The sequence below is a fragment of the Chrysemys picta genome, chromosome 2 (genome assembly GCF_011386835.1).
Source record: "Chrysemys picta bellii isolate R12L10 chromosome 2, ASM1138683v2, whole genome shotgun sequence".
NCBI lineage: Eukaryota > Metazoa > Chordata > Testudines > Emydidae > Chrysemys > Chrysemys picta.
In genome coordinates, this window is record NC_088792.1 from 62,571,371 (window position 1) to 62,589,801 (window position 18,431).

Consider the following 18,431-nt stretch of genomic DNA (forward strand, 5'->3'; position numbering starts at 1 on the left):
GAATGCACACAGGGAGCACATCTTTTGGGTAAGGAGATTCCCTTTTTACAGACACTGTTTAGTACAGAACAAAATATTAAGATTATGCAAATGATTTCATATATATTAATAGGGGATGGAAGAAAATGAGGTACTATGAATCATGGTGATTTTTGCAAATATCTGAAATATTTTAGATTTTTTTTAATTGTAAAAAAATGCAAAAATCATGCAAGTATAATTTGAAATGTATTAGGTTTTATTTTTCTAACTTTTTTACTATATTAACATTCATAAGGCAAAAGCCTGAGCCTACTGAAATCAATGGAAGTTTTGCCATTGACTTCAGCAGGATCAGGATTTCATCTACAATATGCATATTGCAAAATATACTGTTTGATTAGAATAATGAAACCATTCTTACTAAGATCAGGCTAAAATTCTGGCAAAATATTAGGACCAGATTCTAGTCCCATTAAGGCTATTTTGCACTCCATGAAAGCCTTAAAGCCATTCTGGAAAAAAGAGCTGGTTGTTATGACTCTTATGATACCTCTCTCCTAGCCCTAAGTGATGGTGATTTGAGAGAGCATGAGCATGGCCAGGGGCGGCTCTATGTTTTTGCCACCCCAAGCACGGCAGTCAGTTCGGCGGCATGCCTGTGGGTGGTCCGCGGTCACTCAGATTTGGCAGCGTTTCTGCGGGTGATCTGCCGGTCCCGCGGCTTCGGTGTACCCACCATCGAATTGCTGCCGAAACCACGGGACCGGCGGACCTTCCGCAGAAACACTGCCGAAGGCCACCTGACTGCCGCCCTCACAGCCACTGGCAGGCCGCCCCCCGCGGCTTGCTGCCCCAGGCACGCGCTTGCTGCGCTGGTGCCTGGAGCCACCCCTGAGCATGGCTGGAGCACTGCTGTGTTCTGACAATCTTTTGTATCCCCAGCATGGTACAGAACCACGTTGCCCCAGACTCCGGGCTGTGTGCAGTTTGCACTATCTAACCTTCAACTTGTATTCCCCTGCCCCTTTTAAAATATTTATTGAATGCTCCCTGTATTAACAGGTATAAGAATGTGATTAAACATTAAAGTTTCTTTAATGAAGGTTCTAAACCTTAATTAAAATGCAGCTATTGTCACGTCTCACAAAATGGAGATTGCAAGTTGTTATAAGTTAATCAGTTGTTAAGGCATTGATTCCTTATTTAGTGACTATGCAAAGGTAGCATTCGCAGTGTATCTCAGAACACTCATTCTATATTTAAAGCCTATTGACTTTTCAGCTTAGTGCTAACTCAAGCGTAGTCAAAAAGTATTAACTTTCTTTTTTTATGGTGAGCATTCTTACTTTTGTAGGCAGCCTTAGCGTTGACTGAAGAGACAAAAAAGTAAGACCAAGCTGCAATTAGCTGTAATGTTTTTCTTGTCATCACTAAAACATTACTTTTATTCAGGTTTTCAGGACATGTTTGCCTTTGGGTTTTGTAATGCTAACAAGAAGCTTTAATAAACAATAGCTGTCCGGGTAAAGCTAATGTGTGTGCAGAAGCTTCAAAGTTCATACTATTCATTGCACAATATATAAGCTATGTCAAGCTATTTCCTCACAAATGTTCTACAGGCATCTCAATACACAGCATATTGCACATGGTTAGTTAATATATAAATTATTGGAAATTCAAGAACTTCTTCAAATGATCAGTTTTGTTGACATGACTCATGATTCTGTTCTCAATCAAGACCAAAGAAATTTTTTTTCGTTCTTGGAGCACAAATCTAGGCTACTTACGTACTGATATAGAAATATGCCACATCTCACTGATAGAAACATATTTGAGTTTCTCTAATTGTCTAGATGTGGGATAATACATATAGTTCCCCTCCCCCATTTGTTTTCATCTCATTTGATTGTTGTATGTTAAGGTGCTATTTTTGGAGATTATAAAGAAAGAACTAAAAAGACAAGAAATGATTTAAAACTTTTTTTCTGAAGATGTCTGATTTAATTTAGCTTCCTATCTTGTGCACAGTCTGTTACCTTGTCTTATTCTTATTGCTTTACTTCCAGCATCTATCAAAGATGCATTGCTGGACTTGCTTATACTGTCAGCGATCCCAGATAGCCAACGTTTGTGAGACTTAATTAATCTAATTAACATTTGTGTAAATCAAATTTTTTAAATGTGTAAAAAATATACAACAAATGTAATTTTTATTGTGACTATGACCATACTTGCAGCTGCATGTGACTTAGAGAAAATCTTGCTAAAAAGATATTGCAGTTTCTCTCAAACTGGGGTCGCCGCTTGTGTAGGGAAAGCCCCTGGCGGTCCGGGCCGGTTTGTTTACCTGCCCCATCCGCAGGTACGGCCGATCGCGGCTCCCACTGGCCGCGGTTCGCTGCTCCAGGCCAATGGGAGCTGCTGGAAGTGGCGCGGGCCAAGGGACTTACTGGCCGCTACTTCCAGCAGCCCCCATTGGCCTGCAGCAACGAACCGAGGCCAGTGGGAGCCGCGATCGGCCGGACCTGCGGATGCGGCAGGTAAAGAAACCGGCCCGGCCTGCCAGGGGCTTTCCCTACACAAGCGGTGACCCCAGTTTGAGAAACACTGAGATATTGGAACTCATGTCTCTGGATTTCCATTAAGTTATAGCATGAGCAGACATTAAGGTTCTTTTTCCTGTTCTATGGTACTTTACAGAAGGTGCCCAACTCGGAACATGCTTAGGCACCATGATTGTGTAAATTAGTCTTGAGTCTGACAAGAACCATAATAACTTTTATTTTTTTTAAATGGTGCTAGTGACAGTGAATTTGCCTAGTTTTTTTTATTTATGATTGTGAGGTCAGTCTGCATAACTGGCCAGCCATAGATGAGGGCAAGCAATGGGGCTGCCTGTGGTGCGCTAAGCTAGAGCCTACTACTGGAATTTGGAATGTTTGCCCCCAGTTGCTTGTTTTTAGTAGGTGCCAAGTTCTGCTTTGCTCAAGGCTAAGTTACACCAAAGGTCTGACAGACTGGCTTCTCAAAACTGGTATCACAGTCACATAGGGCCTGATCCTGCATCACTGAAGTTGATGGGAACTTTGCCATTGACTTCAGTGGAAGCACATCCATAGTGACTTATTTTGTTGTTGTTTTTCCTCTCGTTCTTTCCTGTCGCCCCCTCCCCATCTGTACTCCAGGGAAAATATCCGGCCCTTCTGGTAACAGAGAATTGCATAATTATGTAGGATACCCCGGTTCAGGACTGGGCTAACGATTGAGCATTTGCTCTGGAGGAGGTTTTTCTTCCTCTGCAGTGGAAGGATCCTAATCACTCTGCATCAGGGTCATGCCTACACTGGTGCCAGCATAGGAATCTTGGGCCTCCCCTGTTCAGGGACTGCACAGATGGTGTGGCCTTTGGAGCAGGCTAGGGCAGTCCTCAGAGCTTCCCTAAGTTGAGTCCCTGCTTCACTGACCCTTGTGGAGCCTACTGGGGTTCAGAACTGCCAAGTTGTGAGAACACCCCAGGCATATGTCTCGCACCCTTTGCCTTCATTGGCCCACTTCGGCTCCTCCCCAGAACGCCCCTTGCAGCTGGGAGTGTTGCAGAAGTAGAGCAGAGATAGCCATGTGAGCACAGCACATGGCCATTGGGCTTCCCTGTACCCAGCGTATTTCCCAGAGGGAAATGTCTGCTTGGAGGGTGAGGTACATAGTGGAAAGAGAATCCTGTCCATGAACTCTTCTCCATGGGAGGCACTCACACTTGTTCTTTAGCCAGCTGTGTTTTCAGCTGAATTACTTAGCCAAATGGGAAGTCCAAACCTATAAACAGTGCTCTGTGTAGAAAGAGCCTCAAGATATTAACCTAAACTTGAGCAATAATTAGTTAACTGTTATCTTTTAGATATTAACGGAGTACTGTGATATAGAAAGCTCTCCTGTAGAAAACAACGGTTATTCTGTTGCCTAATATACAGTAGCTGCTGATTCTCTGGTTATCTTAAATAAGCATATAGTATCTTTGACTCTAACTCATTGCTTACTTAGTTGATTTGAAAGTTAATGTATTTGAGCAGAAGTTTGATGCCCTTATATCCCACTTTCTGATAACAAGTAAAGAGATAAGCTAGGCTTGTTAAAACTTGTTGGGAACCTCTGTTTGACTGAAGGGCTAATGGCATAGGAATGAAAGTAAGGAGTAATGTTAGTTGGCACACATTCAAGAAAAACGTAGACATTTCTCTCCTTACCACACCTACCCAACAAAATATAGAACAACTCATTTTTCTTTTCTAATTTTTGTGCCATACATCCATGTATTTGGCTTAGAATAATATCACAAGTCAGTACAAATAATGCAATTATTAACTTTTAATCCAATTTGATTATACTGGGATTTCTTCATAAGAATTTAAAAGGATGCTGTCAAAATGTCAGAGAGAGAAAATTTTACTATTTATTTCTATGCCTTTAAAAAGTGCCTATCCAATAGTCCCTTGTGCCTGCACATCAGTTTAAATATTACTTACAAAAATTATAATAGAGAAAGCCAGTCCAATCAACCTAGCTGCATATAGTTAGAGCACCAAAATAATCAAACAAATCTCCCATTCCCTCTCACCCACTAAATGACCTGGAAAAGGGATGGGTTTTACACAATGCTCTGACATTAACAAATTAAGGTTACTTCAAACTGAGGCTGGTGGTGCAGTAAGGGGGTTAATTCAAAATTTGAGAGCAACTCAAGAAAAATGTCCTGCCAGTAGCTCCTTCTCAACAGATGGCTCTAGTTTGAATACCTCTACTGGTCACAAGTGTAGAAGTACACCATGGAGTCTTTCAAGTAAGCAGGTCCCAGTCCATTGAATAGACTTTGTCAGATGCACTACTGTTACTTGTGAAAATTTTCTTCACATTTACATTAGAGCCCACCCTCTGGTGGAAAGAGAGAATATTCATTTAACTGTGGCCTTTTCGTGACCTTTTTTGTTTGGAGCAAAGAATACACCATTGTAAAATAGAGGTTAGAAAAGCTTTTCTGAAAGCTTTTTACAAATATGTAATCAACGTGGTTATCTCCCGTTTGTCAAGAGTGTGACTAAAATGAAAAGTCTTGGGAACTGTTTGGTTGATGGTGCAAATCTCCAGATTCAAGTTTAGGATTCTTTGAGGATTTTGCTGGGTTTATATGGAGCTACATATACCAGATGCTGTAGTATACATTTCTGTAATTTGTGCATTTGCCACTGTTTTCAGTGGACAGCACTGTATCTGGTTTATCTGGAGAACAGGAATTATGCTTACTGAACACATTCACAATAACATATGTAAAACCTGAAATTTCCATTTTTTTTCCTAAAAGAGAAGAGATCCTGGGTGATACCCCTTAAGCCTATCACACATGTGATCAAAAGACCCCACATTGCAGCAGTCCTTGGAGTTAAAGAAGGGTGGATGCTGCCCCCACTAGAGACTTCAATGTCAATCAGAATTTACCCAGGGCCCAATCATCAAAGGTACTTAGGCTCCTAACTTCCACTGAAATCAATGGATCTGGGCCCCAGTGATTTATCTCTATGTTAGATGCCTTGTTTGGAAGCATTTTCAGATGCTCATTCCCATATGAGTTAAGCATGCTGCCTTCACTACACTTAATATCTCCCAGCGTACATCCCTCAGTGTCAAAAATATAGATTGTAATTTATTTGGCCTCTCTTTTTCCTTTCCTCCCTCTTCCCAGGTTCTGATTGCCATAATTTTTGTCATCAAGTTTTTTACATGCTTTAGTGTTATTTATTAATATTTCCATCCCATTCTTCTGCAACACTGTTCTGTGAGTCTGGTCTTCTGTGAACCTATTCCAGATGGATATAAACCAGGGGTGGGCAAACTACAGCCCGTGAGCCAGATCCGGCCTGCCAGCCGTTTTAAGCTGGCCCTCGAGCTCCCGCTGCGGAGCGGGGTCTGAGGCTTGCCCTGTTCCAGCTAGAGAGCAGGGTCAGGGGCCGCTCCATGCGGCTCCTGGAAACAGTGGCATGGCCCCCCTCCGGCTCCTACATGCTCCAATGCCCTCCCCCCCACGGTGCTCCAAGAGCTGCTTGAGGTAAGCGTCGCCCGGAGCCTGCACCCCTGAGCCTCTCCTCATGTCCCAACCCTGATCCCCCTCCCACCTCTGAAACCCTCGATCCCAGCCTGGAGCACCTTCCTGCACCCCAAACCCCTCATCCCCAGCCCCACCCCAGAGCCTGCACCCTCAGCCGGAGCCCTCCCCCTCTGAATTCCTAATTTCTGACCCCACGCCGGAGCCCGAATCAGAGCCCTCACCTCCTCCCGCACCCCAACCCCAATTTCGTGAGCATTCATGGCCCGCCATACAATTTCCATACCCAGATGTGGCCCTCAAGCCAAAAAGTTTGCCCACCCCGGTATAAACAAACACACAGATTTTATTTTTAAATTCCTTTTTCGAGCTCTATTAAGGAGCGAGCAAACATTAAGACAACATGGTTTGGTCCAAGGATCTCAATAAATCAAATCACAGATAGTTTAAGTCTGTTTTGGAATCTTTATTGGTGTTTTTCTGGAAAGAGTTGTGATAGTTGTATTCCTTTTAGTAGCTTAAAAATTTCTTGTAATACAAATTAAAATTAGAATTTTTTAAAAATATATTTTACAGGAATTTGAAGATGACTATGTTGAGTTTAAAGCCAAAATCCTGGATTTTGACAGACGTCTTGGGTCAATCCTTTGTGTAGGATTTCTTGACTGTTCTGGTTTAGAATCAGCATTCAAGGTCAGTTCTGAACGAACATAACTATAAATCAGTTCTTTGTTTAAAAGTCACCATGGTGCTAGATAATGGAGTTGAATATTTTTAATATTTTAATCCAGACGAAATATTACTGAGTCATACAAAGTGGCTCATTAATATTCTCAAATACTAGATATAAAGTATGATAATAATAGGTTCTCGAGTGCAATTCATCTTTAGGAGGTTATTCTAGGACATCTCTATTCAAGTTGAAAGTTGGAGACTTCAACAGGAGCTGATGGTCGTTAGTCAGTGGGAGTTTGTGAATGGCTTCAGTGTGAGCAGGATCAGCCCTAATATTTTTAATAGTACAGACATTTTTAATAAAGTTATGAATGCAAGTCCCTTCCAGACATGGATCCACAGTTAAGGCCTGCTCCAAAGTCCATTGAAATCAATGGAAAGGTCCCCATGTCAATGGCCTCTGGATCAGGCTCTTGTCCCCCTATCCCCAAAAGCACGTAAGTGTTTTATTTTTAAGTATATAAGTAGTTCCATTGGGCTCAATTCTGCAAGGTGATGAGAGTCTCCTGGCCTGAGGCAGAGGCGACGTGTTGGAAAGGGGGCATGCAGGATCACATGCCTCCCCAGATTTCTGCCTTCCATTTCCAGCATGGGGGGCTTGCAGGGCAGAGCCATTACAGTGCTGGGGGCTCAGCAGGAACAGCTGAATCCTGGGGATCTCCATGGAGGGACTGTCCATGCCAGGCCATTGGAGCAGGTGGTGTCAGCAGGCGGGGCAGGGATGTTGCTGGCACCCAGAAGTGGGGACCTGGGCTGGTGGGGAACCAGCAGAGCCCATCCCTACCTTCCCTGAACTAGCCATGGGTGCTGGGCTCCGCAGGGGTTTTAGTGGCCATGGAGCACAGCCAGAGGTGGCTCAGCAGTGGAGGTCACCCCAGCACGAGGAGCGGTGCTGCGCATGGCTGTTGCTGCAGGCACAAAGCTGAGGGGATTGAGAGGCCCTGCACACCCTGGGGCCAGGGCACAGGCCCTGCAGGGCAGCAGAGGGGTGAAGAGGGCTTGAAGCCATTGCCTGGGGGGCTGCTGCAGAGCCTGCAAGTTTGGGGCAGGAATGGACTGGAAATCACTTCTCCCTGCTTCACTCCAGCACTTAACTGAGGAGCAAAGAGGCTCCCGGTGCCAGCGCTGCACAGGGCTCTGGGCAGCTTTGGCACATGCAGGGCTCGGCTCCTCCTGGGCAGTGCCCTGTGTAGGAGGGTCTTGGACTTTCCTGGGGCCTGGGTGCAGCCAGAGGCAGTGAAGGAGGAAGGAGCCTGCTGGGCAGGCTGCAGGTGTGCTGAGCGCTCCTGCCAGGAGCTGGTTCTCTGCACAGTGCCGGGAGCAGGAGGTGCTCCAACAGGGGTTTATGGAGCAGCAGCAGGGGTGGAGGGCTGAAGGGCCAAAGCAGGGATGGGACAGTGAGGGGGGAGGCAGTGAGAAGGAGAGCATGCAAAGGGCCAATGGTGGGCAGCAGAGGCGATGTGTGGAGTGGTGAGGAGCCCCCCAGAACCTTTAAATTGTGCCCCCCTCTCTATCAACAATTACCTGTCGTCTTTGCCTGAGTGGCAGTTTAGCTCATCTAGCACTTCCCAGAAGCCCTCAGCCCCTTGTGGGAGTGGGCCCATAGAAAATTACAGCATCTTTGTACTTTTCTCATTGTTTATAAGCTTTTGTAAAGTAATCTTTTCTGGTATTTGTATATATGAGTACTTTTTAAAACATATGCACTATGCTTAGCTTATTTATCTGTTTTTTGTGGTAGTGGATTTTCTGAGTGGCATGTTTAGTACTATAGGTGGAAATTTGCCTTGGAGCCCCCAACTAATGTTTTGTGTGTTCTGTGCATTGAGTGCAGAGGGTGAAAGCTAAATAATCTCAAATGGAAAAATAGTTCTATGATTTTTTCACTTTGTCACTAAAACCTGCTGCTTTATCCAGCCTTTGAAGAACTATTTGTTTGGGTTTGGATTTTGTAATGTTAAACATAAGGTACAGAAAACAATAACTGTCAGGACAAAGTCAATACTGTGATTTGTTAGTCAGGTAGTAGCAACACACCATGCAGATTACACTCAAATTGTATCAAGGTGGGTCTTATAAACTGTTTAATAATGCACAGTGTACCTAGGACAATTGTAGTTAATATTCAACTAAATAATTTGAAGTGCATTTTTCTAAGGTTGCCACCTTGGATGCAGTTGAATGTATGCTTTGTTGTAATTCCTTCTCTCCTTTTTAAAGTTATGCTATTTCTTCCAATGAATTTGGATGCTCTGAGCAGTGTTAGGAAGCAGGGTAGTTTTAAAAATCCAGTTAATGAGTAATTTATGGACTTCAGATCTGTTAACCTTTAAATACTCCAGGCATAGCATATGCCATGGAAACTGAATCTAATATCTTCACAGAATGTAGCTGTATATCCTGCTTCTGGATTGTCAAATAGTAGACTTTGTTTTAGAAAGGCATTAACCTACATAAGAACGGCCATACTGGGTTAGACCAAGTAGCCCAGATCTAGCCCAGTATCCTGTCTTCTGACAGCAGCCAATGCCAGTACTTGAGGGGGCGTGAACGGAACAGGTAATCATCAAGTGATCCATCCCCTGTCACCCATTCCCAGCTTCTGGCAAAACTGAGGCTAGGGACACCATCTCTGCCTATCCTGGCTAACAGCCATTGATGGACCTATCCTCCATGAACTTATCTAGTTCTTTTTTGAACTGTTATAGTTTTGGCCTTCACAACATCCTCTGGCAAGGAGTTCCCCAGGTTGACTATGCCTGGTGTGAAGAAATACTTCCTTTCATTTGTTTTAAACCTGCTTCCTATTAATTTCATTTGGTGACCCCTAGTTCTTGTGTTATGAGGAGTAAATAACACCTCCTTATTTACTTTCTCCACACCGGTCATGAATTTATAGACCTCTACCATATTCCTCCCCTTAGTCATCTCTTTTTCAGGCTGAAAAGTCCCAGTCTTTTTAATCTTTCCTCATACAAAAGCTGTTCCATCCCCCTAATCATTTTTGTTGCTCTTTTCTGTATCTTTTGCAATTCAATAGATCTTTTTTTGAGATGGGGCGACCACATATACATGCAGTATTAGAGATGTGGGTGTAACATGGATTTATATAGAGGCAATATGATATTCTCTGACTTATTATCTATCCCTTTCTTGATGATTCCCAACATTCTGTTAGCATTTTTTGACTGCTGCTGCACAGTGAGTGGATGTTTTCAGAGAACTATCCACAATGACTCCAACATCGCTTTCTTGAGTGGTAACAGTTAATTTAGACCCAATCATTTTGTAAGTATAGTTGGGATTATGTTTTTCGATGTGCACTACTTTGCCTTTATCAACATTGAATTTCATCTGCCATTTTGTTGCCCAGTCACCCAGTTTTGAGAGACCCCTTTTTAACTCTTCGCAATCTGCCCTTTGTTTCCTATCTTTTAACCAGTTACCGATCCATGAGAGGACCCTTTCCTCTTATGTCATGACAGCTTACTTTGCTTAAGAGACTTTGACGAGGGACCTTGTCAAAGGCTTTCTGAAAATCTAAGTACACTATATCCACTGGATCACCTTGTCGACATGATTGTTGACCCCCTCAAAGAATTCTAATAGATTGGTGAGGCATGATTTCCCTTTACAAAAAACATATTTATTGTTCCCCAACAAATCATGTTCATCTATGTGTCTGATAATTCTCTTCTTTACTATAGTTTCAACCAGTTTGCCCGATACTGAAGTTAGGCTTACCCAGCTGTAATTGCCAGGATCATCTCTGGAGCCTTTTTTAAAAATTGGTGTCACATCCTCCAGTCATCTGGTACAGAAGCTGATTTAAATGATAGGTTACATACCATAGTTAGGTATCAGAGGGGTAGCCATGTTAGTGTGAATCTGTAAAAAGCAACAGAGGGTCCTGTGGCACCTTTGAGACTAACAGAAGTATAGAGAGCATAAGCTTTCGTGGGTAAGAACCTCACTTCTTGCATCTGAAGAAGTGAGGTTCTTACCCACGAAAGCTTATGCTCTCTATACTTCTGTTAGTCTCAAAGGTGCCACAGGACTCTCTGTTGCTTTATACCATAGTTAGTAGTTCTGAAGGAACTCAGATGTGAAATTGCAGAACTCTTGGATGAATACCATCTGGCCCTGGTAACTTATTACTGTTTAGTTCAGGGGTGGGCAAACTACGGCCCGCGGGCTGGATCTGGCCCACATTCTGTCCCAGCCCTGATCCCCCTCCCACCCTCTGAACCCTTTGATCCCAGCCCAGAGCACCCTCCTGCACCCCAAACCCCTCATCCCCAACCCAGAGCCCGCACTCCCAACTAGAGCCTGAACCCTTCCCGCACCCCAACCCCCAGCCCTGGTCCCCCTCCCGCCCTCCAAACCCCTCTGTCCCAGCCCAGAGCAACCTCCTACACTTCAAACTCCTCAGCCCCACCCCAGAGCCCACACCCCCAGCCAGAGCCCTCACACACACCCTCACCCCAGCCTGGAGCCCACTCCCGCACCCTTAATTCCTCATTTCTGGCCCCACCCCAGATCCCACCCCCAACCAGAGCCTGCACCCTAACCCCAATTTTTTGAGCATTCATGTCCCACCATACAATTTCTATTCCTAGATGTCCCGCCCTTGGGCCAAAAAGTTTGCTCACCCCTGGTTTAGTTTATCAATTTGTTCCAAAACCTCCTTTAATGACACCTCAATCTGGGACTGTTCCTCAAATTTGTCACCTAAAATGACAAATTTGGGAATCTCCCTCACATCCTCAGCCATGAAGACTGATGCAAACAATTCATTTAGTTTCTCCGCAATGGCCTTATTGTCCCTAAATGCTCCTTTAACACCTCAATCGTCCAGTGGCCCCACTGGTTGTTTAGCAGGCTTCTTGCTTCTGATGTACTTAAATTTTTTTTTGCTATTACTTTTGAGTGTTTGGCTAGCTATTCTTCAAATCCTTTTCTGGCCTTCCAAATTATATTTTTACATGTCAGTTGCCAGAGTTTATGTTCCTTTCTATTTTTCTCAATAGGATTTAACTTCCACTTTTTAAAGGATGCTTTTTGCCTCTCACTGCTTCTTTTACTTTGTTGTTTAGCCACAGTGGCACTTTGTTGGTTCTCTTACTATGTTTTTTAATTTGGGGTATACATTTAAGTTGAGCCTCTATTATGGTGTCTTTCAAAAGCTTCCATGCAGCTTGCAGGGAACGTAAAACTAAATGTTTAGATGAACTAGTGGGATCACATTAGATCAGGAAACCAATGTCTCATCGGGAAAGGAGGAAGATCTCTGGACAGTGAGAAAATGGAAGAGAGAAGATCTCAGAAAGATCAGAGCAGTCTGCAGGCTGGGATTTTGAAAGGAGTCTAAGGAAGTTACTTGCCCATCTTCATTTGAATTTGAAAATCCCAGTCCCATGGTTTTAAGTGACATATATTAAACATTCACACCGGAAGCCTTTTGCAGTGCACTCGTTTAGTACAATTTAATAGCATATTAGCAAATATGTAGGGCCAGATTCTCAACTGGTGCAAACTGGGGGTGTAGCTCCATAAAGATTTGGCCCACATGCTTCAGGAATGCTATTTTTGGTGTGAGATTTTCAGTGTGAAATAAGACTAAAAAGGTACTTTTAATACAAATTTGAAGTATTATAAATGATGGAATCTGACACTCTTTAATTTTTATAGCTTTTAGCCATCTTTGGCTATTTTCTAGAGAAACCTGTTATCATGGAGATTTTTAGCCCAAATTACAACATCTTACTGCAAATGTTTGATGAAGAGCTGGATAATTGCAAACACTTGTATGATGAGCACATTAGGCAGGTATGTAGCAAAGCAAAAATAAAAGCAATATTTTCCTGGTTTTTGTTAGGTGTAGCCAATGAACTCTTAATTCATAATTGCTTGTATACTCATTTTGTTATATTAACACTTGCAGATGGAAGAGGGGAATGAAATAATAAACAAAAATATGCCATTTACTTCAGGAAACCTTAAATGGTCCAAAGCACTTCAAGAACGAATACAGACATTCTGGTCAAACTTCTTGTATCTGTCTCACCGGTGAGTGTTCACACTCAGTTATTTATGACTGTAGCATTAACAGCCCTTGAACATGGCATTGCCAATTATTGGTGAAAAAGAGTAATTTGTTTATTTAAGGGTTGTCTGTCTCTCTCCCAGGAATCTACCAAATATGCATTGCTTACATGATATGATTTTTCAGATTTGTAAATATTGTCTTAAGGTAAAGGGACCTCCATGGCTTTAGCAATTTACTTCATTTTTTTTTCACTGTAATATCAAGATTTGAGAGATGGAGACATTTTGTTATCAGACTGGAATTGACAAGAACTCCAAACATAACTATTGTTTAAAAAAAAAAAAAAGTCTGTATTTGTAGATGAAATTTTGGTGGCTTCCATACAATTTTATTATTTATTTTTATTATCATAGCACCTGAGAGCCCCAGTCATGGACCAGGATCCACTTTTAAAAGAGGCCTCTAAAATTACACGATAATCTTGCATGCCATTTTACTGTAAATGTTTTTCTATGTGCATAATCTTTGAGGTTAAAACAAAAATAGCATGTATATGAAATGTTGGGCACAGTTTTAGAGGCTGTATTGTGGCCCCTTTGCAACTGGGGCACTTTTTTATTTACCTCCTTGTTTGTGCATTGGAATTGTTGATGTCAATACAAGTTGAGGAACAGTTTTAGGGCCTGAATCTGCAAAATGATCCATGCATATAGAACCTTGAGCCAATGCAGCTCTCTTTGCAGGTTTGGGGCACTCAGTAGTAAGTGCTGATACACACAGAGTATGGGTATCCTGTACAACCTCAGAATTGCTTTTTAATATTTGTAAAAAGTGTTGTCTGAGTGAATCACAAACAAAGCAAAGCTGAGAACATCTTAGCTTTCGAGACAACACTGACTTGTACTCTGTTTAAGCAAAAAATTATTCTACATGAGTAAAACTTTCAAAAGTGCCTAAATGGGACTTTGGGGTGTTCAAAACCCACACTGGAGCTAAGGAGCAGACTCTGCCCCACTGCACCTGCAGAGCCTGCTGCAGCAGGAGCTTCAAAGAGAGCCAGACAGCTCAGAAGGGAGGCAGACCAGATAAGAAGGACAGACCTATCTTGAGAGCTCCAGAGCAAGGGCACAGCAGAATCCCTTACTGCAAAGAGGGGCCTGCAAGGAGCAGTTATCCCAGGCCCTAGCAGAGGGTCCAGGGAGGAGACCCAGGAGAGAGGTAGCTGGGAGCTTTCTCTCTTGGGCTGAGGTCTGAGGATAGAAAGAAGCTTGGGAGATGGAGTCCTGAACTGGGAGCCTGACTGAGTCAGAGGCTAATCAGGGACTGCAGCCTGCCTGAAGCCCTGGATAAAGGCAGAGTGTGATAGCCCCAGGTGAGAGGGGGGAGAGGGCACAATCTGTGACCTTGGCCCAGTGTGAAGCTGAGCTGAAGTTTGTTGTTTTTTCTATTTTCTGTTTAAGTAAAGAACGTTGAGGCCTTGTGGGAAGCAAGTGGTAGGAGTTGGCCCAGGGCCAGGGAGGCAGTCCTGAAGCAGTCTGGTGTTTGCTGCCTCTGCCTTGCATAGGGCCCTGGGGTTGGAGCCTGGTGGAGAGGGAGAACCTGGAGTCCCGTAACTTCTGAAGTTCCTTTTTGAGGTAGCGGCATAAATTCCTCTCCTCTCGCACTTGGAGAGGAGTTGAGGACAGAGACACTATGAGCCCTGAGTCAAGAACATGCCAATCCAGTGGGCTGAAGACCCTTTCTTTTGTGGGGATGTTGGACTTCATATAGGTGGGAGAGAGCTGGCACCCATTGACCTAAATGCTAGGCAGCACCACTGGTAAGCCCAGCCCCTGTGACAGGGCTTAAGTCACTTAGGTTGTTTTAAATTTTTGTATCCTATCTCTTCAGTTCCAATATATACTTTTTAATATGAGGCAACATCATGGATGGAGTGTTCCACTAAGAGAAAAATATATGTACTTCAATAGTGAAACAGAAACCAGCACTATTCTGAGATCAGTGTGGGACAGCCATTTGGAATATTGGGCAATAGGTACAACCACTGAGGAAGGCGAGGGAGCGTGCCTTCTCCCTTCCACACAGCTTATTTTTTATTGTCCTCAGTGAGGCTGTTAGGTCTAATGCATTCTCACTCTTGGTCTCCATTCAACTTTTTATGTGGTTTGGCTGATGAGACCAGAATTAACTAAGACAATATTTAGAAACAGAGGACATTGTTAAAATTTAGAGAATGTCAGAAGTGAGACTTTCGCATCTAAATTTATTTGGCAATGTTATTGTTAATTATTAATGAATAAAATGGATTGAGTGATTTGTTTCTCTCCCAGAATCCTGGAAGGTCCTGAAACTGCTTTAGTTTATCAGAAATACATAGAGATGTTGACTTTAATTGACCAATTTGAAGAGCAGATCTATTGTGAATGGAAATCTCAGGTGGATGAAGTTTGTCAATTTAATTTAGATCAACCACTGATTAAACGCAATCCTGAAAATGGTCTCCTAAGTGTGAATTTTGACTCTAAGGTACAATATAAAGTATTACAATTAAATGTGTGTTGTCCTGTGTTTTTCCCCCATGAATTAGAAACGTTAACAGAATTATAAATCGGGAATATTCCTAAAGTGAAATTAATATTTCAGTATATGATTAAATCACAATGCTTGGGGGAAATGCCTTTGTTTTATGCTACAGTTCCTATGATTGTTTATATTATTGTCTTAGTTTTTCAGTTGGAAAATATGGTTGCCCTGTGCCAGCATTGGAGAGAATTTTCAACTTCAGAAATAAAGAAGGCAGTTGTAGTATTGAATGCTTTCTCTAGAGACAGCTGGAGGATAATAATAATAGTTGGTAGTTACCTTACAGTATAGATAGCACTTTAGATTGCTAAACCCTGCCCGATCTCATCCTCACGCTCCTGGATCTAATTGAAAGAGGTTCTATTCTACAGAGGTTCTTATAACATGGTCACCACCATAGTATCTGAGCACCTTACTATCTGAGGTTACACACAGAATTAAACAAAAAACACGTATCTTCTGAAAGGAGATTTAAAAAAAGATAATACTGCTTTGTTTCTTATAGCTAGTGGCTTTGTTGAGAGAGGTGACCTATCTCCTGATGTTGAATCGATCTGATATTCCAGATTCTGCATTAGCAATATATGAGAAAAGGAACATTTTTACTAAGGTTTGTGCTTTCAGGAAGTATGAAATATATCCTTTTTATTGCAAAGTTTTGCTGTGTGTGTGTGTGTGTGTGTGTATGCTCGCTTTACTTGTTCTTCTGTTCAATATGGGTGAAATGTGACTTTCTTTGCATAATCTGGGGTAACCGGGTTTTGTGTGAAAAACTCTGCAGGAGACAAAATAGATCCTGCAACTGGCAGGAAGGTAATGGGGTTGTAGCGTAGCTTGGAATAGTGGCTAGAGCAGGCCAACCTGTGACTCCGGAGCCGCATGCGGCTCTTCAGAGGTTAATATGCAGCTCCTTGCATAGGCACTGATTCCAGGGCTGGAGCTATAGATGCTAACTTCCAATGTGCTGGGGGGTGCTCACTGCTCAACCTCCTGCTCTGCCCCAAGCCCTGCCCTCACTCCACCTCTTCCCCTAAGGCCCCTGCCCCTTCCCCTGAGCCTACCATGACCTCGCTCCTCCCTACCCCATAGCCTCCTGCACACGTGAAACAGCTGATTGCGGTCGGAGGGGGGAGTAGGTGTTGATTGGTGGGGGCTGCCGGCAGGCGGGAGGCTCTGGGGAGCAGATGGGGGGCCGCTGACGTATTACTGTAGCTCTTTGGCAATGTACATTGGTAAATTCTGGCTCCTTCTCAGGCTCAGGTTGGCCACCCCTGGGCTATCCACACAGGCAGATCCAGTTCAGGCTGGCAGATCCACTTTAACTGCATAGTTAAAGTGTGGATCCAATAGCTCCTTGACTCGTCCAGCTCCATGGTCCCCCACAACCCATTTCATGCTGTCCCATTTGGGGCCAGAATGGTTCTCCTTTCCAGTGAACAGGGGTATGGTGGCCCTACTGAATAGCTGCTTTGCCAACATAAGAGCCATGTAGGCATTCAAATGGCACTGCGGGCCCTACTTTAAAGGAATTTTACCCTATGAATGTCTTTTTACACCAACAGTATATTGGAAATCTTGAACTCATTGTTCAGTGGTACAATAAACTTAAACAGACTGTTCTGGAGGTTGAATATCCTCTGATTGAAACTGAGCTGAGAGCCATTGATGGTCAGTTAAGAGAAGCAGAAGAAGTGTTCACGTGGCAGAAAGAGAATTGCTGGAAATATATTGAACAAGTGAAAGCTACAGTGTATGACTTGGAGCAGAGAGTTCAACAGTCAAAGGAGAATGTTAAAACAATTCAGCAGATTATGAATGCATGGGCAGAACACACACTCTTATCCAGGAAAGATAATAGGAAAGATGCTTTGTTAAGTCTGGAGGATAAAGAAGATAGACTTGCTAAGAAATACAAGTTTCTAAAAGAGGATGGCTACAAGATTCATCAGCTTGCTGAGGTAATTTCTGCAATAATCATACATGGTTTTTAGATCTAATCTTTCTAAAAAAACCTATTTTAATTATTATTATTCATAACCACACTTGTATTAATAGTATCCTGCAAAGAATGTGCTAATTTAAAGGATAAGTGAGGGTATATCTATAGTAGCCAGAAGAGGTTAAATATTTGGAGTTCTAAAATCTGCAAATTGTTAGCATTCAGTTAAATTCGCTGATGTATACTTGACTGTTCAATTATTGAAATAGTTATACAAATTACATAACAGTCCCTTTAAAATTAACACATTTAAAGACAAATAGGGACAAGATGGAAAAATAATCTTGACACTGATTGAAATTACCATTGCTTTTTATTTCATTAGATGAGGAATTATTGTCTAGATTGAATTACGCACAGCCATTGTCTCAGTTTTGTTACCCTGGTGCCCTGTGCTAAATTTTTCCTTTGACTTCTATAGGTAAAATCACCTTTGCAACTGGAGCTCATATTATAGTCTGTTTCAGAGGGTATATTTATAAAATAATTTCTTTCTAAATTTGAAGATTACATGAGTTATGTACTTATTTAAAAATACATAGTGTTTTATTTCCCTGTTATTTATGAATGCTAAATAAAATGCAACAAACCCCCCCCCCCACAAAAATTCCTCAAACATCAGCTGCTGTGCCACACAACTACCGGTAATCTGCAAGAAAGTAATTCTTTCTGTATCAAAGTCCTGACATGAAAAAAGATTTCCCACCCCAATTACTTGCATGCCTCGCCCCCTTTTTTGCTGACTTCCTTGAAAGTTCTCTGCTTGTTTGTTTCTGACACAAATTGTATGTCAGATGAAAGAGAAAATAGACTTTTTCTTTATCCAATAACTCTTTTTTATGCCATTATCTTGAAACTATCTTCTGGTCCATATTCTAATCTGTTTATTGATAGTGTCAAGTAAAGAGTTGTTTTTATTTAAGAACTAGACAAGATGAGGATTTTTATCTTTTTGAAAATATTATATGTAGATAAACCTAATAAGGGCTTAC

General features: G+C 42.4%; 1 protein-coding gene across 1 annotated transcript in view; it reads left to right on the plus strand.

Moving 5' to 3' along the window:
* DNAH11 (dynein axonemal heavy chain 11) overlaps nucleotides 1-18,431 on the plus strand; it is a 293,212-nt gene that overhangs the window by 43,978 nt on the left and 230,803 nt on the right. Inside the window, exons 9-14 of the mRNA XM_065583334.1 lie at nucleotides 6,650-6,766; nucleotides 12,500-12,637; nucleotides 12,753-12,877; nucleotides 15,188-15,383; nucleotides 15,946-16,050; nucleotides 17,003-17,398. Coding sequence (XP_065439406.1) covers nucleotides 6,650-6,766; nucleotides 12,500-12,637; nucleotides 12,753-12,877; nucleotides 15,188-15,383; nucleotides 15,946-16,050; nucleotides 17,003-17,398 — 1,077 coding nt within the window. The remainder of the gene's footprint in view (nucleotides 1-6,649; nucleotides 6,767-12,499; nucleotides 12,638-12,752; nucleotides 12,878-15,187; nucleotides 15,384-15,945; nucleotides 16,051-17,002; nucleotides 17,399-18,431) is intronic.